This window comes from Euprymna scolopes, chromosome 44 (genome assembly GCF_053919585.1).
Source record: "Euprymna scolopes isolate OS-2025 chromosome 44, ASM5391958v1, whole genome shotgun sequence".
In the NCBI taxonomy this organism is placed as follows: domain Eukaryota; kingdom Metazoa; phylum Mollusca; class Cephalopoda; order Sepiida; family Sepiolidae; genus Euprymna; species Euprymna scolopes.
The window spans coordinates 51933433-51958676 of NC_136525.1; the positions used below are offsets into that span (position 1 = coordinate 51933433).

General features: G+C 35.0%; 1 protein-coding gene across 5 annotated transcripts in view; it reads right to left on the bottom strand.

Annotated features, from left to right (window-relative positions):
- LOC145268610 (uncharacterized) overlaps window positions 1-25244 on the bottom strand; it is a 142714-nt gene that overhangs the window by 10904 nt on the left and 106566 nt on the right. For all 5 annotated transcript variants that reach the window (XM_080124062.1, XM_080124063.1, XM_080124064.1 and 2 more), the window contains 6 exons: window positions 21233-21376; window positions 19210-19407; window positions 17403-17546; window positions 11635-11847; window positions 7194-7384; window positions 2302-2523 (listed from right to left, as the gene is read on the bottom strand). In XM_080124062.1, coding sequence (XP_079980188.1) covers window positions 2302-2523; window positions 7194-7384; window positions 11635-11847; window positions 17403-17546; window positions 19210-19407; window positions 21233-21376 — 1112 coding nt within the window. The remainder of the gene's footprint in view (window positions 1-2301; window positions 2524-7193; window positions 7385-11634; window positions 11848-17402; window positions 17547-19209; window positions 19408-21232; window positions 21377-25244) is intronic.

Below are 25244 nucleotides of genomic sequence, written 5' to 3' on the forward strand. Positions count from 1 at the left end.
AGGCCCAGAAGCCACTCGAGGATAAGGGTTATTTTGTGTGCAGTAATCAATGGGATAGTGTTGCAGCATTCATTAGTATTGGAGATTTGATACGTTTTTGTCACCATTTTTTAATCTGCATGTTTCGATTACCGAATCGTGTTACCGATTCGATAACTTCGTCAGACTTCACAGAAATATTTATTACAATGAGGAAAAAGAGATTAGAAAAAGTACAAAATTCCAATCAAAAAACAGCAGCAGCAGTCAATTGTAAAATCATTGAGAGGTGGTGATGGGGGGAGGGGTTTAAAATATCAAACCAGATGTAAATAGGAATAGAGAGGGGGGGGGAGAAAGAGAAGGGTGAAAGAAGAATGTGAGATGCATAAAAAAAATAGAAGGAGAAAGAAAGAAATAAGAAATAAAAAAGGAAAGGAAAGGGACAAGCGGTTAATTTCAGTAATCGAAACATGTGTAACAAAGCAGATTAAAAACGGTAATAAAAAAACATATTTTGCTCTTCAGCAGTATTGAGCACTTTCTTCAGGTTTTTTTTCCCCCATTTAGAAGGAGAAAGAAAGACATCTATAAATATAAAAGCGAAAATGTATGTATGTATGTATGTGTGTTCGCTTTTTCTGTACGTCTACAAAAGGCTTTTTTCAGCAGTATTGAGCACTTTCTTCAGGTTTTTTTTTTTTCCCATTTACTCCTTATATATATATATGATGATGACAGCAAATTCGTTTTCGAACCTTGCCATTACTTGATATAGCACAAAAAAAAAAAATGAAAAGATATACAGAAACACGAAAACAAATAAGTGATGGGCCGCACGAAGGTGGCTTTTAAGCCCTGCCAAACTCTGACATTCTTTGGCACACATTGTGCAGACTATCAGCACGTTCTTGATGGTCACTTCTATGTATAATCAAATGCCGCTTCAAACCACCTGCAGTTTTGTACGTCCGACCGCAGTTGACACAGGTTAGATCTGGCAACACAAGACTGTGTTGTGGCCCACTGTGCTGATGAGTAGTCTGGTGGCTCATCAGCCCAGCTCTGCTCAGACATAATCTTCCGCACACCTCACGCTCCAGACTAGTTTGGCGCCCCCGCCCATCCACTGCTCCTTTCACCCTCCCTTTCTGGATATCACGTTTCAGCTGCTCATACTGGGTTTGATCTGCCTCAAACTTGCCCACACCTCGCCGCAAGGTCCTTCTCCATTCTTCACGATCCAAAGTAAGACTCTCCCAGTTTCTTTCATCCATCTCACATTTTTTTAAGGTGGACCTCAAACAATCTTTGAATCTCATTTTTATATATATATATATATATATATATATATATATATATTTTTTTTTTTTTAATTTATTTTTATTATTTTTAAAATAAATAATAAAAATAAATTAAAAAAATGTTATATATACATCCAAGCAAATTATGGGCGACTTTCTAAAATACATAAAAAAAAAAAAAATCGAGCTTCGAGGCGAAGCCAATATTAATCGACTCTATCGTTTGAACCCCCCCAAAAAAACCCAACAAATCTATATATATATCTATATCTATATATATCTATATATATATATATATAGGGTGATTCGAAAGTGACTCCCTATTCTAAAATAACTATGCCAGGGTGTAAAATACGCTTAAATATGATATTTTAATTTGTACAGATTTCACATGTATTATTATAGTCGTGATTTCAAAAAAAGTTTAATAAAAAAAAAAGGTGCCATCAGCTAGAATCGAAACTGAAACTATAGCATTCAAAGCTGGTGACATAACCACTGTAGAAACGTGACACGGACATAAACCAATTTAAAATTAAAAATGAAAAAAAAATAAACTAAGATAAATGTACAAAATTTATAACAATTTTTTAAAAGACCGAACTCGGACGGATAGGCGAGTGTGCTTTTGCTCAAGTGGAGAAAACAGTGAGAAGAGAGGAAAGTCTCTCCCAAAAGAAAGTTCCGGCTCGAAGTGAGAAAAAAAAAGTGAGGCTGAAGGACCCAGCAGTTTTCAAAGGGAAACGTTCAAAGTTTGCTAAAAAGATTTCCTGAACTTTCATGCAATTACTCAAAGTATCATTATGTTCCAAACATTGAACCTCCTCTTTTTTTTTTTTTTTTGTGGAAATTATCAAGTGTCGCTTACGTCATTCTTCCACCGAACGTGTCATTTATATTGTATATTCTCATGAAATATAAAAATGACAAAAAACAGAATTTGAACGGCTTTTTTAGAAAATTAAATCACCCCCCCCTCTTTCCTTCACAATGAATGTTAACCACAGATCCTACTGACCTTCCAACACTGCCTTCATGTTGAGGTAAACCACCAGTCAAGTTGACAAGCATTTTCTTGATTTTCTCAAACATTGGACCAGTCACATCCGGTTCATGTGGAACTCTCTCCGGTTGGACCTGGATATCTCCAAACATCTGCGGATCGCCTAGACGAGAGCTGACATTGAATTGAAGATCATCCTGAGGAATTTCGGTGCAGGTCGTTTCTAACAAATTTGAACTGGAAACAAAAAAAAAACAGGAAAATATTTTATTACAAACAGGATGACATTTATTGGGTGGGTTTCTACCACCATTTTGTTTTATTTCTTATTTTAAAGTGATTATTGAGTCTTCACAGACATCGCAGCCATCTTTTCTTGTTCTCTGGCAGCGTTCAACATTACTCTTTTTTTGAATTGAATAAACATTTTACATTAAATAAAAACACTAAAAAATATCCAGTTAGGTAGAAAAGTAACTTAGCCTTCGGGACAAGATCAAAGTGTAGTATCTGTTCTTCAGATGCTGCACTTCAATTTCTTGTTCTGTCAGTGGAGGAGAAATCCTTCACAACTGAGACAATTTTTATTTTTGTTCCTTTTCTCCACGTTAAAAAACGACCCTGGTGTCTAACTCTGTCCCGTGGGGAGGCATTCTAAATAGGAACTTATCTTGCCTTTGATAACATTTATTTGTTATATATTGTTTTTTGACAACTTTTTTCAGAACTATGTGGATTGCAATACAAGTTCGTGTTCACCACCATCATCATTATCATCATCATGAAAGTATTCTGCAAAGAAGGTAGCTTCCTTTTACCATGCTAGAAAATTGCTTACACTAGAGAGTATTCTGTCTCTACAAAGCCACCATTCGCCCACGCAGGGTATTTTTGCTACATCTAAGCTGATACATCAACCTCTAATCTCTCACTTTTAGACAGGATCCAGCAAAAAGGCACCACACTATCAACCAAGCTCCAACCTCTGTCCCATCACCACAATGTTTTCCAAATATTTTAATGAAATGTGCTCTGATGGACTCATAGCACTTGTGTCCCAATATGTGCGCTTGCACGTATAACTGTTATATTTGACATTCATCTTCGTCGCCAACTGTTATGTTTGCAGGTTGAACCAAATAACGTATAAGGCAATACAAATGAAGACTCAACAAACAAAGGTAGATCAATAAGAAGTGTATTAGGAAAAGTATATTCACAGTATACTTACATAATAGTTGTCAGGTAAGAGAGTCTTGGCTGGAGAACATATCTGCTCTCGGCTCGGCCTTCGGTGGCTTCTGGTTAACACACACTCAGACTAACCGAGTCTTGCTATTTATGTGTAATATTATCCCCATATGTAAATGAGTGGGTGCCACCACAACAATAACAATGGCCACCACTTAATAACATAAAGAATTACATTGCTTGATATCTGGAAAACTACTTATTTGCGGAAAATCTAACTCTGATATTTGTTTTCAGCATACCCAAAAACCTATAAAAGTCATCATCTTAAAGGAAAATGTTAAGGTGGAAACAAAATAAAAAAACTTATCAAAAATATGAATGTCTTTTCTTTATTTATGACGAGATCCCTGGCGACACCAGATGATCTTGCTTTTCAAATAGAGGAAGAGAAGATGGGAGAGGATGAGGTATGGTTGGGGGGGGGGGGGGGCATGCTGACACTTGGTCAAGGAAAAACAGATATTCATGAGATTTCTGTCCACCAGAGAAGAAATAGTATCTTTTTCAATGAAAAGAAAATATAAAATCTGATAAAAGGATTCGTGGAACAACTAAGAAATCTTTCTGAACATTCAGTACACACGCATTTACACACAATGAACCTTTCAGATAACCTATGCTTACATGTGTACGCCACACGGATGTTCTTATGTTTTTTTTACACGGTTTGTAAATAAATGTCTTCTATACATTGTATTTGGTGTTCTGGATTCAATTAATTGAGGTCGAAGTTTTGAACACGTTTTATTTTCTCTACAGATCAGTAATTCCGATCTCCAACACAATTTCACTCCTATAATTCCCCCCCCCCCGCCCACCCCAGAATGGCAACCAGAGTTATCCCGGAAAATTCATTAAGACAAAAATTTACTTTCACCATGACTAATGTTTGTGCAAAATCTTTTAAAAGTTAAAAGTGTAGTTATTGAGAAAAAGTGCAAACAAATGAATCCGTTACGACAAAAATTTACTTTTACCATGACTAATGTTTGTGCAAAATTGAAAAAAAAAATCCAAGGTGTGATTATTAAGAAAAGTGCAAACAAATGAACGGATGAATGATTTGGGGGCCATTTCACCTCTATAATCCCCCCCCCCCTGTGGGGGCAAGCAGAGTTGTCCCAGAAAATCCATTATGACAAAAATTTACTTTTACAATGACTAAAGTACGAAAAGACACACGGGTGTGAATTACTTGGTCCAATTCCTCCTTTTGTCGAAGGACCAATAACTTCTTTCTCAAAACGTTTGCGTTTAGAATTTTCATCCCTGTAATCAGTTTCCCCGATTGTGCCAACATGCTAAAATTTAAATGTAATGTGAACAAACATCTTGCTGCACAACTCGCCATTCAGGTTGCCGCATATAAATACAGTGGGTGCAATCGGATACAAAGCAAAAAGTTCATTAATTTTTATTACACGAAAACAAAAGCGAAACCAAGATGCTATTCTGATGTATTTTTGAACGGTTAATGATTGGATACCCCAGCAGGACAACGATCCCAAGCACACGACTAAGGCAACTACTACATGATTTTGTGGGGAGGAAATAGAGGTATTAGGATGGCCAAGTCAATCACCTGACCTCAACTTAATTGAAAATTTGTGCCAAAAGTTGATTGTAGAAAAGAGAGACCCGAGGAATCTGACAGAACTTAAACGAATCTGCCAAGAAGAGTGCGATAAAATTCAAGTTAACATTTGTAACAATCTTGTAAGGAAGTATCCCAAATGTTTGGAAGATGTTATGGCGAGTAAAGGCCATATTTACCAGCCTCTTGCTCCCAGACAAGGTTCAAAAGAAAGTCGCCAACCTGATAGGTCCTGAATTGTTATCTAAGCTTCAGCCTCTGTCCCATCGACGAAATGTTGCATCCCTCTGCCTGTTCTACAAGTACTTTAATGGTGAATGCTCTGACGAACTACAAGCACTTGTACCCTCCTCGACGTAAATACCCCCGGACAAACCCGACAAGCAGCTAAATCCCGCCCGTTCACAGTTGAGATCCCTAGGTGTAAGAGAGCCTTATACTCCAGAAGTTTCTTCCTCAGAACCGCTAGACTTTGGAATTCCCTTTCGGATACCTGCTTCCCCTAACTGTATTGACATGCAGAAATTCAAGTGTAACGTGAACCGACATCTTGCTGCCCAACTCCCCACATAGTACCCCTGTAGCTTATGTCCCTGATAGTAGCCCCCTACATCAAAGTAGTAACGTGCCTTGTTTGGGGTGAAAATGTAATAAAAAAAAAAAATTTTTTTTTAATATTACTAAAAACTAATATTTTTTTTGTGTGAGTTGGATACTTTTTGAACCTTAGATATGACATTTATGAATAAAAATAAAATAAAAATACCAGCGATGGTTGACGTTATGTTGTTTTGAAAAAAGAAAAACCGAATGAATTTATAAAATGTTGATCAACATTTCGTCCCTATTGCAGGGGACATCCTCAGGATATTAAAAGGAAAAATACAGAAGAAGAAAACGATCATAGACCATACGTAAATGAAAAGGAAACAGTGTTAGAATCCTACCCATAACTGGAAGGAAACTATAAATGTGTGTGTATGAAAAGGTTGGATTGTTCAGTGTCTATATACATATACACTTTTAAAAATACGTTGTTTAAATACCTACGTACACTTTTTTCCTCTAATCTTATTCATTTGTTTAAATTATTTAAGAAAAAAAAGTTTGGGGTAATAGTATGAATTAACCAGGTCTGTCTTAATATTTTGTCCTTTGATTATTATTTTCCCTATACTAGGGAAGATAATAATTTCTTTGCGTAATTAGTATTAGTGTTTAATATTAATGCTGAGTCTAAAAGTCTTCCTAGACCATACGTAAGTGAAAAGGAAACAGTGTTAGAATCCTACCCATAATGGAAGGAAACTATAAATCCTTATTTTATCTTATTTCCATGGCAGGTGCTCGTCTGAACTCCAATCTCTGGTCCCTCCTCGCCAATCCTTCACGAAAAACACCCGTCTAGCTAAATCCACTGTGAAAAATTTCCCCCCACTCTTTATCTGTGCCTAAATCAAAACGTAGATTCCATGAACAAAGCTTCTTTCTTAGAACTGCACGCCTGTGGAACTCTGTTCCGCCTGCCTGCTTCCCTCCGGACTACAACTTGGATGTCTTCAAGTCCAATGTAAACAAATTCCTAATGAACCGCCCTCTTAAGTAAACACTTCATTAAATCTCCACACTAACGTACTGTACTTGCAATAACCCTTATCCCTGAGTGGCTTCTGGGCCTTGATAAGTGGTGACCACCGTGTAAAAAAAAAAAAAAATGTGTGCGTATGACATTTATGTAATTATCTCGTGAACGCATAATTATATATGATTTTTGATACGAGATTTGTATTCATCATACAAAAATACATCAGAATAACATTTTGTTATTGTCTTTGTATTCGTGTAACAAAAATAAATCAACTTTTCGCTTTGTATCGGATACTTTTTGTACTCACTGTACGTCCCCTATCACACCAACCGTTGAGGTTTCAGTGCTTAGGCTGAAAAAAGTTAAATAAAAAAAAAATAAAAAATAAAAAAAAAAGGTTGGTGAAAATTTTTTTTAATTCCTGAAACAACATCTGCTAACGCTAACGATAAAAGCCATCACTGCAAATACCTCTGTTCTGTCTTTGCCGATGAGACACCAGTGAAATGTTTGTCCGACATATTTGCCACGGACTCAGTGGGAAACACAGAACCATTTTTCGGCTGATGAACTGTGTTCTGCTCCAACTGAAGAATTCTCATCTGCAGAAACTTTGTTTCATAACTTTTCAAATCCGACTGTAATTTCGACAAAGTAACATCCTGTCAATAAAACAAAAGAAATTCTTTAGAAATGCCTTAGGGACTTAGTACATTTGTTGTCACATTTTGGCTGGTGCATCTGCTACTTGTCTCTCGTTCCTAGACAAGGTTCAAAAGAGAATCGCCAACCTGATAGGTCCTGAACTGTCATCTAAGCTTCAACCTCTGCCCCATCGACGAAATGTTGCATCCCTCTGCCTGTTCTACAAGTGTTTTAATGGTGAATGCTCTGATGAACTACAAGCACTTGTACCCCCTCGACGTGAATCCCTCCGACAAACCCGACAAGCAGCTAAATCCCTCCCCTTCACAGTGAAGATCCCTAGGTGTAAGAAAACCTTCTATTCCAATAGTTTCTTCCCCAGAACTGCTAGACTTTGGAACTCCCTTCCAAGATTCTGCTTTCCCAACTGTACTGACATGCAGAAGTTCAAGTGTAATGTGAACAAACATCTTGCTGCCCAACTCCCCACATAGTACCCCTGCAACTTATGTTCCTGATAGTAGCCTCCTACTTTAAAGTGGCACTGTGCCTTGTTTGGGGTGAAAATTGAATAAAAAAATTTTTTTTTTAATAAAAAAGCTAAGCCAAAAAAAAAAAGAATTAAAATAAAAAAATTAAATTTATGACGAGTCAAACATTTTAATACTTATGCTGGATGAATTTACATAAATTTTGGTGTACAGACATTTTTTTAACCTAACGGGTAAGTACATAATAAAGTTTTTTTGCAATTATAAAAATAAAAATAGTTTATTTGAGTAAAACTGGGTAAGTGTCGAAAATTTTATAAATGGAAATAAAAACGTCATTATGTTAACAAAAGTAGTTTTATAACAATTTGATTCAATTAGTAAATTATTAATCGAACGTCACCATAATAATTTAATAATTTAAACTAGCCAGGCTACCCTGCATTGCTCGGCACCATAAAGAGATAACATTGGAAATAGCTGAAAAACAACCCCTGACAAAATCTGGCCCAGTTGACACCTAAAGTATGAAAAATTATTTCTAAATTTTAGATACATCCAGGGCAAGAATATAAAAACTTTGTAGGTATTTGTTTAGTAATTTCTGAAAATAAAACAAAATAGCACAAAAATTTAATTAAGTACTTATGTGTTGGATTAAAAAAAAAAACAAAAAAAAACAGTATACCAAAAGTTATCCAAATTTTCAAATATATTTTTTAAACAAGAAAAAAAATATATTTTAATGGCAAAATGTCTCATCCCATTTTCTGCTTATATTAAAATCAATGACCAAAATAATATCGAAAGGAAATATTTTACCGATCAAATTTTATATTATGAAAACAAAAATACTGGATGCGTTGGTGTAAATTTTAGTGTCCAGACATTTTTTAAAACTAACATCATAAAGTTTTGGCATTTTTTTTACCTTAATGGCAACTTAGCATTCACCATTAAATTGATGGCTTTCATACGGTTTCAGGTATGCTGATAAAGAATATCACATTTATTATCCAGTGTAACGCATTATGTTTTCACTGGTGGCCATGTTTTTCCTCAACTGAAAAGTACTAATGCACATGCATGTTACAAAATACTCCGCTTCTCCATATCAAGAATGGCAACCGCCACTGACTTTCATTAAGAACACTGAAAAAAAAAATGTCTTAATATCCAAAAAACTACTTGTCTGTCCCAAATTTGAATTTGATATTTGTTTTCAGCATACCCCAAAAAACATGTAAAATTCGTCATTTTAAAGGTAGGTGTTGAGTTGTCAATAAAGTAAAAACCTACTAAACAATTTAATATATTATTTTTAAAATATAATTATCCACTGACACGTGTTTCGTCGTCTACGACTCATCAGAGTGGCTGAATCTAGACGATGAAACACGTGTCAGTGGATAATTATATTTTAAAAATAATATATATATATGCCGCTCCCCATTTAGGGGGGTACCAAATTGGTCAAAGGGAAAATTATTCCCAACTCGCATTTAGGTAAAAATGCACTTTCGTATAAATAATTGAATTCGTTCAAAGAGTATCGCTAACAAAAACAAATAAAAATATATATATATATATATATATATATATATATATACTAGCAGGCCGCCTGGCATTGCCCAGTCATAAAATACGCTTAAATATGATATTTTGATTAACGCAGATTTTGTATTTATACTAGCCTGGGTGCCTGGATATTTAGAGATGTGTGTTGAGCAAAAAAAAAAAAAGTACCACGAAGGAGGAAAAGAATGAAAAAAAAAACACCTTGACATCTTTGCTGTTGTGCCCATAATCCAAACTGGAAGTGGCAAAGGTTTAAATTAAGGCTAGTCAATCAAAAAGAGGGGATGATTTTCAAAACTATCAGCGAAAAAAGTTTCCCATTGAGGGTGAAGGAATTAATGTTTTTAGCCAATTTTTCAATATTTGTCGTCCAAAGGGTCCAGCTTCAAAATGATACCAATCTCGTATAATTCCGTCACCTCTGTCGAAAGTTTTAGGCAGACATACAAACATACATACATACATTTAAACAGACAGGTGAGGACTAGCGAGGGGTACCCGGCATTGCCCGGGTGCTTGTAGGCATGTGCGTTTGGTGGTGGTGGTGGTGGGTGGGGGTGGGGGGGGTTTAACGCAGAACAAAAAGAAAACTTAACCCTGTTTAAATATAAAAAAAAAACGAGAAAAAAACAGCGATTTTAAAAATGAAAAATAAAAATAAGGGAGGGGGCTTGGTGACAGGTCGGCTCGAACCAAGCACCTTGAGGCCCATAGGCTAAGCCCGAACACCTGCGCTACAGCAACAGTCAGTGTAAGAACGATTAAAAAGTTAATGCCAAACATCACGCTATTCCGCAGTTTTTAATGAGGTCAAATCGTTTTACTGCAGGATAGTTGACGGTGACATTTACATCCGGTTCGAATCCTGTTTCGCTGTTTTTATACTGAAAAGTGAAACCAACATGCGGCGATCTGAATATGTGGAATATTTATCTTTTGAAAGTCGGGCAAATTAAATAGACAGGCGACCCCCGTTGTTAACTCGTAGATATTATCATTTAGGCGTGATATAAAAAGTTTTAAGAAGAAGTGAGTCGACCGATCGCTTCTCTGAAAAAAGCCTTTCGCGGACATACACAAAAAGCGAACATACATACATACACACACATTTTGCCTTATATATATATACATTATATTGGACAAATATATAGCAATGATTTAAAAAGTTTTAAAAAAAAGGACTGGTGCACCACCACCGAGAATCAAAATCAAAACGTTTAGCTTACGATTTACTTTTTCCTTTGACGTTAATGCCTGAGCTATGAAGACATGTTTACTGCAAGGCTGAAACTTAAAACATGAACCAATAGCTATTACGTTATGCATGCATATTCGTAATGCCATTATTTGACTTTCACCTGGCAAATTCCATGTTTTTTAATTTTCACACTTTTGCATTGATTTTCTCGAGCTAAAATCCAAATATAAGTTTAATACCCAAATTTATCAACTTTTTAAATTATTATTATATATTAAGTCCAATATAATCTATAAATATAAAAGCGAAAATGTATGTATGTATGTATGTATGTATGTGCGTTCGCTTTTTCTGTATGTCAACAAAAGGCTTTTTTCAGAAGCGGTCGCTCGCTTCACAACTTTTTAAATCACATATAAATCGTAATATCTCACAGTTAACAACGAAGCTCGCCTGTCTATTTAATTTGCTCGATTTCGGGAAGATAAATATTCAATATTTGTCGCTCGCCGCATGTGGGTTAGTCTTTTTCCTATAAGATCCGGGGGGGGGGGGGGGAAGCGTTCAGCAGTAAATGAATACTATCCCGCAGTCAAACTTGACCTCATTAACTCATTAAAACTGGCACCTGCTAAATCCAAGTAATTAAATAAATTCAAACGTGTTTCCGTTAGCATCTCGCGGTGGGGCAATGGTTAACGTTGCACGTTTTTTTTGTTTTTTTCACACTTTAATTTACAACTTTGCCTCAACGGTTCGGGTCCGATCCTCATACTTACTTGTTTTTTTTTTTTAACCCCCCACACCTCCAAACACCCGGGCAACGCCGGGTACCCCTCACTAGTTTAATAATAAATATGAAATCTGCATTAATCAAAATATCATAGTTTAGCATATTTTACGACCGAGCAATGCAAGATATATTTGTTTTCCAGCAGGCAAACACAATATTGCAGTCATACCAACCAAAGAACGAAAATAAAAAGAAATGAATTCTTACCTTCAAGACGAGTTGTTCGTTGAGTGACGTAACACTGTCTTTTTGAACCTTCAATTCGTCTTGCAATAAATGCAAAGACGCTTTGACGGAGTTCATTTCCTGTTCGTGTTTTGTGCCGTTCTTCAGTTTCTGCTGATTGGTTTCGTTAAGCAACCCACAAAGTTCGTCCTTGTTCGCCTGCAGCAAAACCTGCGTCTCTTTCAAGCGTTCGAGCTGTTGGGAAATACAAATCGCACCAGTTAGTGAACAAAAGCACAAAGAAATAATACCAAGCTGTTCAGAATATTGTCATGTTATTTAGGGCCGAGACGGTCATCAGAAATGTAAAATAACAAGACAATAATTTTGCATGGAAATATTGGTAAAGCAGAAACATTCCATTGTCTGTGGCCAAAACTACAACCAACAAGAGAATGTTACAGATTTTCAATGTCAATTTTCAAGGACTTTTCCAGACAAAATTCAAGTTTTCAAAACAAAATTTGATACAATATATAATAAACCAAAAAATTAACCCTTTATGACATGAACTAGCGAGGGGTACCCGGCGTTGCCCGGGTGTTTGGGGGAGGGGTTTAAAAAAAAAAGTAAGTATGAGGATCGAACCCGAACCGTTGAGGCAAAGTTGTGAAAAAAAAAAGTGCAACGTTAACCATTGCCCCACCGCGACATGTTTACGGAAACACGTTTGCATTTATTTAATTAGTTGAATTTAGCAGGTGCTCGTTTTAATGAGTTAATGAGGTCAAGTTTGACTGCGGGATAGTATTTACTGCTGAACACTTTCCCCCCCCCAAGATGTTATAGGAAAAACACTAACCCACATGCGGCGAGCGACAAATATTGAATATTCATCTTCCCGAAATCGAGCAAATGAAATAGACAGGCGAGCTTCATTGTTAACTGTGAGATATTACGATTTGTATGTGATATAAAAAGTTTTAAAAAGTTGTGAAGCGAGCGACCGCTTCTCTGAAAGAAGCCTTTTGTAGACACACAGAAAAAGCGAACACACATACAAACATACATACGTTTTCGCTTTTATATTTATAGATTATGATGTTGATGATTAAAAATATTTATTTGTTAATTTTAGTTTAAAGGGTAAAGCTACTATGATTGTCTTCAAACTTGAAAAATTGTGAAGTTCAATAGTTAAACTATCACTGATAATTTTTGCATTTAATAAAATTACCTTCATTACAGTGCTTGAAAAAAGTCTGTTTATGACAACAAACGAAATCCTCCACTCTCTGAGACAGATGGTCGCATATTGTATGTAAGCAAGGGACTGTTGGTATCTGGTATCTACCCAGATACTGAACTAATATGTACAATGTTAAGTTTTGAGACATTTGTGTTGAACAAAGATGGCGGCTTAGTTCAGATCAGTAAACAAGATGGCGGCGAAGAATTAAATGCGGTCTGTGACGTAGCAAATGGCAAACTGATTGAATCCAAAATTCGACAATTTTTATAATAATTTTGAAACGTTTTCATTGGTTGTTTAGCACAGACGTTGGTTATAAAAATGATTGGCGAATTCATTCGTCTCATACCCCCATTAGGAGTCAAAAACATTTTACATACAAGGTGTGCTTTAATCAATCCCAACTTTATTTATGCCGTTATATTTATTTATTTACAACTGAACGAACTAGTTTGGTTTGGTTTGGTTGTTTTATGGCATATCAACCCTTTTCGGGTTATTTAATGCTGAATCCAGTAATTTTGGAAATAGTATTAATGTTGCACCCAGTTATTTTGTAGAAGTTTTTTTTTATTCTTCAAGCTCTTTGTATCTTCAATTGCTAGTTTGTAGCGTTTGGTTTAAGTGTTTTATAGTGGATTTTATCATTTTTGTTCCCTGCCTTGCAGAACATGAATGAGTTTTACAATGGGAGAGGGAAAAGAGTTACAGTATTAATGTTTTGTTAATCTCATGGCAGATAAAATGAACAGTTAGAAAAAAAAGAAGCAGGCATTGTTTGGAAAGTAACAGTAATAAATGCCTTTTTGTTGAACCAGAAAAAACAAAGCTGAGTCGGATTTATTTATTTTTGTTTGTTTGTTCATTTTCAATGGTACCAGACGACATGAGGCTCCAGGAGAGAAGTATAATGGCCACATTACGCATGGCCAGATGTAATGCATTGCTGTGCATGCTCATTAGTTTCCTAGTTTTTGGTTCAGATGCCTGAGTTCTTCTTTGGTGCAGTTTAAAAACAGTCCAGAGTATTTTACTGCTCAAATATTTATTCTGTTTATTACATTTATATGATATCAGGTTGACATTTATATGATATCAGGTTGACATTTATATGATATCAGGTTGACATTTATATGATATCAGGTGGACATTTATATGATATCAGGTTGACATTTATATGATATCAGGTGGACATTTATATGATATCAGGTGGACATTTATATGATATCAAGTTGACATTTATATGATATCAGGTTGACATTTATATGATATCAGGTTGACATTTATATGATATCAGGTTGACATTTATATGATATCAGGTTGGCATTTATATGATATCAGGTTGACATTTATATGATATCAGGTGGACATTTATATGATATCAGGTTGACATTTATATGATATCAGGTTGACAAAAAAGTTCTTGGGGTTTTTAACTTTGAAATTCAAGTGAAAATATCTCGGCTCAAACAAAAGTTTATTGATTGAAATAAGCACCATCAGAATCAACACACTTTGACAACACAAAACAAGTGTATTTCTGCCAGTAACGTAAAAATCTTACGTTCTGGCGGCGATGAAGTCACTTAAAGCGTTTTTGATATCACTTAAGTTTTTGGAGCATTTCTCATGAAGAAAGTTGTTGAGATGCTTGAAAAAAGTGTTAGTCAGTAGGTGAGAGGTCTGGAGAGTATGGTGGATGAGGCAGAGTTTCGTAGCCTAATTCGTTCAACTTCTGCAGGATCGGTTTAGCAACATGCGGTTGAGCATTGTCGTGGAGGAGAATTGAGCCTTTTCAGTTGATTAATGCTGGGTGTTGTTGTCGAAGTTTCTGATGCATTTCATCTATTTGTGGACACTACTTCCCTGCTATAATAGTTTCATCTGTATCCAAAAAACTAATGGATGAGGCCAGTCACAAATCACCAAACAGTCAGCATGACCTCGTTTTGGTGCAACTTTGACTTCAGGAAGTGTCGTGGAGCTTTGTCGTCTTCTGACCACTGAGCTGAGCATTGCACTTTTCATTGCAAGTCACAGCCCGGGTTGTTCTCGTTGCAAAAAAGAAGGGAAGGTGACACTTCATAACAGCGTTTCTATTTGTTGTCGTTCAATTTGTTAGGCAAGTTTTTTTGTCTTTCTAATCTCTCTCAAGTAATTGGAAGTCATCATATACGTTACATCTAATTCAGAAGCAAGTTATCGAGCAGTTGTGCATGGATTGGCTTCGACTAAAGCTCTTAATTGATCGTTGTCAATATCTAATGACTGACTACTATGCTCATCATCTTCAAGACTCCTGTCACCGCCATGAAATTTCTTAAACCACCACTGTGCTGTGCATTCAATAGTGGTACCTGGGCCAAATGCTTCGTTGATATTGCAAGTTGTTTCAGCAGCTTTTTGATCTAGTTAAAATTGAAATAAGAAAATTGTGCGAATTTGCTGTTTTTTCCATCTTGCATTCAACAGACATAACAAGAAGACATAATTGTTTAAAAACGATTGTAATTTAAATAATTAAATAGAGCAAAAAATGTTCTTTAAAATCTCTATATTTATAAAAGCGAAAATGTATGTTCGCTTTTTGTGTATGTCCAAGAAAGGCTTTTTTCAGAGAAGCAGTCGGTCACCTAACAACTTTTTAAAACTTTTTATATCACATGTAAATCATAATATCTCAGATTTAACAACAGAGCTTGCCTGTCTATTTAATTTGCTCGACTTTGGGAAGATAAATATTCAACAGTTTTCGCTCGCCGCATGTAGGTTAGGCCTTTTCCTATAATGTTTCCCCCTACCTCCAACGTCTTGGGGAAAAAAAAAAATAAAAAAGCATTCCCGCACTAAATGAAATGCTACACCGCAGTTAAAAGTTGACCTCATTAAGTCATTAAAACGTGCACCTGCCAAATTCAAGTAATTAAATAAATTCAAACGTGTTTCCGTTAGCATCTCGCAGTGGCCCAATGGTTAAAACCGTCACACTCTTTTTTTTTTCACACTTTAATTTCCAACTTTGCCTCAAGGGTTCGGGTTCGATCCTCATACTTACCTACCAAAACATTTTATTTTATTTTAATCCCCCCCCCTCCACCGGAGTTTTGATTTACCCAAAACCACGCACACCTCCAAACACCTGGGCAACGCCGGGTACCCCTCGTTAGTCTATTATATAAATCTCACCTGTCTGTTTAAATGTATGTATGTATGTATATCTGTCTAAAACTTTTGAAAGAGGTGCTGGATTTTCACAAGATCAGTATTGTTTTGAAGCTCGACCCTTCGGACGACAAATATCAAAAAATTGGCTGAAAACATTAATATCTTCACCTTCAACTGGGTACTTTTCTACAGGGAGGGGGGTCGCTTTTTTTCACCGATATTTTCGAAAGTCATCCTCTCTTTTCGATTGACTAGCCTTAATTTAAACCTTCCTCACTTCCAGTTTGGCGATGGATGCAACAACAAAGACATCATGTTTTTTTTTTTCACGTTCTTTTCCTCCTTCGCTGTACGGGTTCAAGCCTGCCTGCCTACTACCATCTTTTTTTTTTTTTTTTTTTTGCTCAATACACACTTCCAAACATCTGAGCAATGCCGGGCACCCAGGGTAGTCTTTAAATATAAAAGCGAAAATGTATGTATGTGTGTTCGCTTTTTCAGAGGAGCGGTCGGTCGGTTCACAACTTTTTAAAACTTTTTATATCACATATAAATCGTAATATCTCACAGTTAAAAACGAAGCTCGCCTGTCTATTTAATTTGCTCGATTTCGGGAAGATAAATATTCAACATTTGTCGCTCGCCGCATGTGGGTTAGTCTTTTTCCTATAACATCTTGGGAAAATACTATCACGCAGTCAAACTTGACCTCATTAACTCATTAAAACGGACACCTGCGAAATCCAAGTAATTAAATAAATTCAAACGTGTTTCCGTTAGCATCTCGCGGTGGGGCAATGGTTAACGTTGCATGTTTTTTTTTTTCACACTTTAATTTACAACTTTGCCTCAACGGTTCAGGTTCGATCCTCATACTTACTTTTTATTTTTTAAACCCCCCCACCCCCGGAGTTTCCACACACACCTCCAAACACCCGGGTGACGCCGGGTACCCATCGGTAGTCATATATAAAGTAAAGGTATTATAATGAAAACTGATTTGAAAATACTTTTGAAATCAAAATTAAAAATTCTGCCAGAACTTTCTCGTCATGCTAATAAATATTATGCTTACTCATTTCTTTGTTGATCTTTAATTAATTAAGACGGTACCAGATGGCGTGGGCGTCTGAGAGAGTTTGAACAGTAACAAATACGGTTCAAGCGTAATGGCCACATAACATAGTCAGGTGCAGTGCTTTGTGCATGCTCATTAGTTTCCTAGTTCTTTGGTTCAGATGCCTGAGATCTTCTTTTGTGCAATTTATAAAAGGTTTTCTGCGAAATTATTTCTTCTGTTTATTAAGGAAATTACATTTATATGTTAGATCGAGAAAGATGGAGGGGGAGGGAGAGAGAGAGAGGGGCGAGGTGATAGAGGGGAATAACGAACCTCCATTGCATGCGCTTGCTGTTCCATTTTTAGTTCCTGTTGGAGTTGTTTTATTTTAGCCGACATTCTGGTTTCCGTTTGGACTTTTTCCACACGCATCGTGTTCAGTTTTTCCACCAACTGAGAAATATTTGTTTCTTTATTCTGAAAACGGAACGAGAAAAGCTATTTTAAGGGCAGATAATAAAAAAGACAAGGTGACTAAGGACACAAACAAGGGCAGATAATCAAAAAGTGAAGGGATTAATAAGTAAGTTAGGTAATATTCAAGTTTTTTTTTTACTCTTTACAATAAAATTTAACAAGTGTTTTCATAGTTTTACTTAGAACAGATTAGATATTTACATGTAAGATGTTATATAGGATAGGAAAGTCACACCAGAACAAATTAATTTTGTATCGAGACATTGTAATGCAAAAAAAACGCAATTAATTTTCAGATTTTTCCGGATTTATGTATTCATGCCCACATTCTTTTTTCTTTTCATTTTAAAGATGAGTCAGAGCAGAAAATATTAAAAAACGTAAATAATAATTATATGATTGTTTCTGCACTACGAAACAGGTGCTGTCAAGAATTGAACACTTTAACATACTGAAAGAAATAAGCAGTAAGAAAGAGACAAGAATAGAACCAGGGGCAGATAATAAGTGGTACAAGAAACAAGGTCAGATAATTTTATTTTATTTTTTTTTTTTTACATGGAGGTCACCACTTATCAAGGCCTGGAAGCCACTCGGGATAAGGGTTATTGTGTGTACCGTAATCAATGGGATAGTATCGTAGTAATCGTTGTTATTGGAGATTTGATAAAGTGTCTTACTTAAGGGAGCGATTCATCAGGAATTTGTTTATGTTGGACTTGAAGACATCCAAGTTGTAGTCAGGTGGGAAACACGCAAATGGAACAGAGTTCCACAGGCGTGCAAGGTTTGTTTATGGAATTTACGTTTTGGTTTTGGCACAGCTAAAGAGTGGGGAAAATTACTGACTGGCTTCAGCTAGACGAGTGTTTATCATGAAAGATTGGCGAGGAGTGACCAGAGATTGAAGCTTGGACGAGCACTTGCTGTGGAGGTAACGATAAAACAAAGACAGGCGTGCAACGTCTCTTCTGTGGAAGAGACGTTGCAGGGAAGAGTTTGTACTCTGTCAAAGCAGGATAGGCTGTTTTTATCAGCTCCTGCCCAGATGTGGCAACAGTACTCCATCCTTAGACATACTTGGCTTTTATACAGATAGAGAATTGCATCAGTAGTGAGATATCTTCTGGAACAGTATTAAGATCCCACCATTTTCCCAGTGACCTGGGCAACAGACTTGATGTACGTGTTCCATTTCAGATCAGGGGTAAAGGTCAAACCCAGAAGCTTGTCAAAACATGGAGCCTCCCCAAGACGAGAACCATCCATTTCAATTGATGCCAGATGAGGGATCAGAGCGCTGATGATGTAAAGATAATAAATAATATAAGAAGACGAGGGTAGAAACAGGGGCAGATAATAAGTGGTGCAAGAAACAGGGGCAGATAATAAGTGGTGCAAGAAACAGGGGCAGATAATAAGTGGTACAAGAAACAGGGGCAGATAATAAGTGGTGCAAGAAACAGGGGCAGATAATAAGTGGTGCAAGAAACAGGGGCAGATAATAAATAGGACAAGAAGAAAAAAGTTAAAACGAGCAGACAAGCGGTATTTATAGCTCGGATTTACAGATAATAAATAATACAAGACCAAGGGTATATAATAAATGCAACGCTTGTGTCCCTGAAAATAAATTTTTTGGGACCAAAAAAAAAAAACTTACACTTATTGTGACAGCCATATTATCAAGTTGCTGTGCGAGTTTGTCGTGTTCGTGCCGTAACTGTTCAAGCTGATGACGAACTAAAATGAAATCGTTTGTTTGGCTTTGAAGACGTTCTCGTGTCAATCGTAGTTCCTGTGTTGTTTCAGATTTGTTTCTAGTTGATTCTTTTTCTTGTTCTTTCAGATTCTGGATGGTCTAAAATAGAGAGGCACAAAAAATATATATAAAATTCTTCCTCACTTGCAACTGTATTTCTTCTTCATTCTTTCTTTAATAGTTCAATCATTATAAACATCGTTTAATGTTCTGGAAGAGTTTATAATGATATTTAGAAAATGTTGCACTATTCCCAAGTTAGAAAAATTGAGTTAAGAAATTTATTTAAACTAGGTTTGCATTTATGAGAACATGTGCGATCTATGAAAATGTTACATCAATATTATTATCATTATTATTATTGTATTTATTGTTTATTATTACTATTGTTGTGATTATTATTATTGTTGTTGTTATTATTATTATCATTACTGTTTTTATATTGCTGTTTTTATTATTATCATTATTGTTATTATTATTCTCATTATTATTGTTTTTGCATTTATTGCTTATTATTATTATTGTTTTTATATCAATATTGCTGTTTTTATTATTATCATTATTATTATTGTTATTATTGTTATTATCATGATTGTTATAATTATTATTATTGTTATTTTTATTACTGTTATTATCATTGTTGTTGTTGTTGTTGTTATTATTATTATTATTGTTATCGTTGTTATTATTATTGGCTCACAAGGAGTTTTCACACAAGTTGTAAAGGATTTCTCCTTGAGAACAACCTGTAGTGTTCCCTGGTAACTGAGTGACAACAAGTCTCCCCAGATTTCCAGTACCCTCCACCTCTTTCGATAACATTTGCAAATGAATTTGCATTATCGCAACAGCCGCTAAGCATTGATTTCTCGCTAGCAGTGGCCATTGATCTCCACTGAAGTTTAAATGGCAATAAGCCTGTCCAAGGTACCAGTTCTCTTGGAATTTGTTCAGCAGACGTCTAGTCAGCGCTCTCTCCTCAGTCTTTTCATCCCCCTTGAGCCTTCTCGACTATTTGGCATCATTCTGGGTGGGAGGGTAATTGGGTTATGGGAATGGGGATGGAGAACCAATAAATATACAGCTTCAATGTTTTTGGTTCCATGTAACGGTTTCTGTTTTGTCTCGTTAATCGCTCGTCTGGCCCGCGTATGTGGTTTATATATTAGTCTCCGCATTCCAGAGTTTTACTTAATATTTCATTATTATTATTCAGTGTATCTTTCCATATTATTGTTGTTGTTGTTATTAGTATTATTATTGTTGTTGTTGTTATAATAATAATAATAATAATAAAACACTTTGTGATCACCTCGTGTATTTCTTGTCCAGCAACACTGGTTAAATATCGCTAGTCTACATATCTATTAAAGTGAGAATGTATGTGAGGACACTTCTCAACCCATATACTCAACAAATTTTTGATTTACAGATATGAAATTTGGTATATAAGGTATTCAGACATGTGGAATACTTTTTTTATCAGTTTTCATCCCGTAAAAAGGGCTACTAATGGGTCAAAACTGATCGGATTTTTATCTGTTTGTCAACTGTTTCCCAGATGTGTGCAAATTGTTCACATGACAGATTTCTTATGTTGAGAATAAGTAGGTTTGAAAACACGCTTAAAAAAGCATGTCAAACTGGTATAATGGTTATTGTACTTGACTCACTGTGTTTAGGTTTTGGTTCCAATCTCAGCTTGAGTATTTTTTTTTTTTACTGAACTGTTTAAAAAAAACGTAATACTCGCATGCACATGTCTCGGTTTCTTTCCGTGTTTTTTATTTCATTTTTTTAAAGCAATTTAATGTTACATTTAATACCGGGCAATGCCAGATATATCTGCTTGTTTTCTATAAAATCATTAATAATGTGTTTGCTTTAAAACACGCAAAAAAAATCAGAAAAAGTATTGGTAAACCTGTGTTAAAGTCTGCACCGTCGACTTTTTTTCTGTCAGTTCCAGCTGTAATTTGTGGCACGTTTGGTCAGCATGTTCCAGAAGAGACATTTTGTCTTCGAGTTCAAGGGAAGTCATTTCATTCTGTTCCTTGTAGTTTCGAATCTAAATCATAAAAATAAGAAAATCATAAAAATGAAAAAATCATAAAAATGAAAAAATCATAAAAATGAAAAAATCATAAAAATGAAAAAATCATAAAAATGAAAAATATTGAAACACAAAAGATGAAAACATTTTGAAAATTTTTTTGAATAACTAAGTTTTTTTTTCAATAGTTTACAACTCGGAAAGCAAACTATTCCAGATATCAGAATCAGAAATCGGACAAATCAGAATTTTGGGAGTTATCGGAATCGGAAAATTGTGCCAATTTTCCGATGCCAAAAAAATGCCATTTATTATCTTTTTCCATTTGATTTTGTTTAAAACAAGTGAAGCATGCATGGTGCTCCGTGAGTGCACAGTGAATGAGGCATAAAAAAAATGACCAAGTTAAGCATTTGCCCCCCCCTTCCCCCATTTTGCCACCAAAGTCCTCAGGAGACGTCAAATCCAGGTGAAAATGAACAAACGGTGCAGTTTTAGGCCTTAACATATGTAAATTTGAGTTCTTCACCTTGCAAAAAAAAAAAAAAAAAATTACTAAGTCCATCATTTGCCTCCCCCAACGCCCCCCTCCCCATTTAGCCCCAAAAGTCCCCAAGGCCTTAACATATTTTTAACTGAGTTCAACACCATGCAAAACAGTGAAATTTGGACAAATATGGTAAAATAGTCCCAAAAATGGAGTGTTTTTTTTAGCCCTAAAAGAGCCCCTGGGTCACACCCAAGAGTTATCGCAAAGTATAGACAAACAAAATTATAGAAATCAGTGAGTTAACACTTTTTTGAAAGTTTTATAAAAATCCAAGGTATTAATTTTTTTTAATAAGCACAAAAGTATCAGTTTTAGCCATTTTAACCCGAAAGACACCCCTGGGGAAGAGGGAGGGGAAGGGCCAGCCGGAGTTTTTTTTTCCTAGAAAATCCATTCTGTTACTTTTTTACTCATATCATGTTTAATGTTTGTGCAAAATTTCAAAAAATTCCAAGGCGTAGTTATCGAGAAAAGAGCGGACAGACAAACAGACAAGGGTGAATTTACATTTAAGGGTAACTGTTGCATGATGAACGGACAAACAGACAAGGGTGAACTTACAGGTTCACCTTCCTTTTGTCAGGGGGTCCAATGAAACTAAAATCTACAGATCGCCACCCCACAATGTTCATACGTTTGAGAAAACATATACACATGACTTCGTGGCCTGGTGGGAGATGTCCTTTTCTCTTCGCTGCAACCTCTATCTCACAGAAGAGATGTTGCGAGTTTGTCTCTGCTTTATCATTATTTTCATGGAAAGTGTTCGACTGAGCTTCAATCTATGGTCCCCCCTCGCCAAACTTTCACAAGAAACACTAGACTAGCTGAAAACACTATCAATAATTCCCTCCACTCTTTATCTGTACCTAAACCTAAACGTAGATTCCATGAACAAAGCTTCTTTCTTAGAACTGCACGCCTGTGGAATTGTCTTCCGTTTTCCTGCTTTCCAGCTGTCTATAATATGGTTGTCTTCAAGTCCAACGTGAACAAGTTTCTGATGAGCCGTTCCACTTAAGTTAACAAATTTACCAAACTTCCATTACTATCGATTACTATATTGTCCTTTTGACTACTGTACACTCTTTAACCCTTATCCTTGAGTGGCCAATCGGCCTTGATAAGTGGTGACACCAATGTAAAAAAAACAAAAAACAAAAAAAAAAAAAACCAAAAAAAAAAAAACAAAAAAAAAAAAAACAAAAAAAAAAAACAAAAAAAAAACCCCAAAAAAAAAACAAAAAAAAAAAACCAAAAAAAAAAAAACAAAAAAAAAAACAAAAAAAAAACCAAAAAAAAAAACAAAAAAAAAAACATGACAATCGTGAAAAAATAACAATTTTATAGTAGAATATTTAGAGATTTGTAAAGAATCGGAATCTGTAATTGTATTGGAATTAAATGGTGGTCGTTCTCCATGATGTGACAAAATATGGCGTTGAATGTATCGTTGTTTTTTTACATCTCTTTCTTGTGTTCATACATTCTTTTCTTTAAATTACGTTGACTTTCTCCTACGTATATTCTTTTCTTTAAATTACGTTTAATTAATTTAAACAAAGCAACTTTCCTTAAACACATACATAACAGATCAACACGATGTTTAATTGAGTCAGCTATAATCTCCCATTCCAACAATATAATTAAACAAAGAAAAGGTTTTTTCCACATTGCTCCCTATCTGTCGAAAATAATTATTAAAGAGAACAATTTAGACACAGGTTAAACTAGAAATATATATATATATATATATATATATATATATTTAAAAAAAAAAAATCCATTCGTAATTTCACTTCATTTTATTATTTTTATTTTACTTATTTACCGTATTTTATTTTATCATTGTCTATTTTTAGACCCCATTTTATCACCTCCTATTCTTATTTTTAGACACCATCTGTCAAGTTACTACGCTATTTTATCCAAATTCAATTATCTCTAATTTTTAAAAACTCCCTTCGTAATCTCATTTCATTTTATTTACTTAATCTATAACGGTTATATTTCCAGAAGCAATCTTTTAAATCTCTACGATATTTTAACTTTTAGACGTAATCCACTACGCTAGTTTACTCTAATTTACTTTCTCTCATAAAATGTATATATGTATATAGACATCTAATTTACATAAGGAAAACACGCTGCTCTCCCCCATCATTATATATAGCCCCAAATCTTCTGACTCTCTCGTCAATGACCATCCCTCTTCAGGTCCTTTCACATATATATATACATATATGTACATATATATATACACATATATACATATATATATGTGACAACTTAATTTTAATCACATAAATTAATATATGAAAATATAATTTCATGCATAAAATTTCAGTATTTACTTCAACAGTGTTCAATACATAGGTAGAGCTAGGTAGTAAGTTATAAAAATATATGGCAATTAAGCTACACAGAATATTCCGCATTTCATTCTTGTGAAAATTCGTCAGGCCATATTCTGTGTAGCTTAATTGCTATATATATTTTTATAACTTACTATATATATATATATATATATATATATATATATATATATATATATATATATAAGTAAATACTTAAAGTTTATGCATAAAGTTATACTCTCGGATATTAATTTTATGTGAGTAAATGAAGTAGTTATATATATATATATATATATATATATATATATATATAATGTCTCGGAAATAGAGTGAAAAGCACATCTTATTTTTCTTTTGTTAATATTATTTTTTCCTTGTACACACTTTTTTGTGAATTATTCCATGGATTTCTGCCTTTGGATTATTATGGACCATCTTCTTCCAATTACGGGATTTCCTTGGATTTTACTTGTACAAATGGAAATTCTTTTAACTTTCTTGAAGTTTTACATTTGGATTTTACCGTCACAGGATATTTTTATCTTCCACCAGACTATCCATTAATGTGTAATCACCTTTTTCTTTACCATATTCTCTCTGCTTAACTTATTTTGTTTTCAAGTAAGATCTTTGACTTATTTGTTGTTTCATCAAATACTTCTGCATGCAAAATCCGATCCTGCATTTTGCTAATTCCTACCCTCTGATGAGAAGGAGAGTATTTCTTCGAAACTCCGCAGATTAAGGACTATCCATTTATCTAGTGTTTCCTTTTCAAATTAAATATGTTTTTAACTCATTTCAAAGTGTTTTTTAACATATTTCATTAGCTGTTTGCTCATATATATATATACTAGCGGGGGTACCCGGCGTTGCCCGAGTGTTTGTTTCCGGGACCGGGGGGGGGGGAGTTTTTAAAAATGTTATGGTAGGTAAGCAGGAAGGATCAAACCCGGAGTCATGAGTAAAAGTAGGA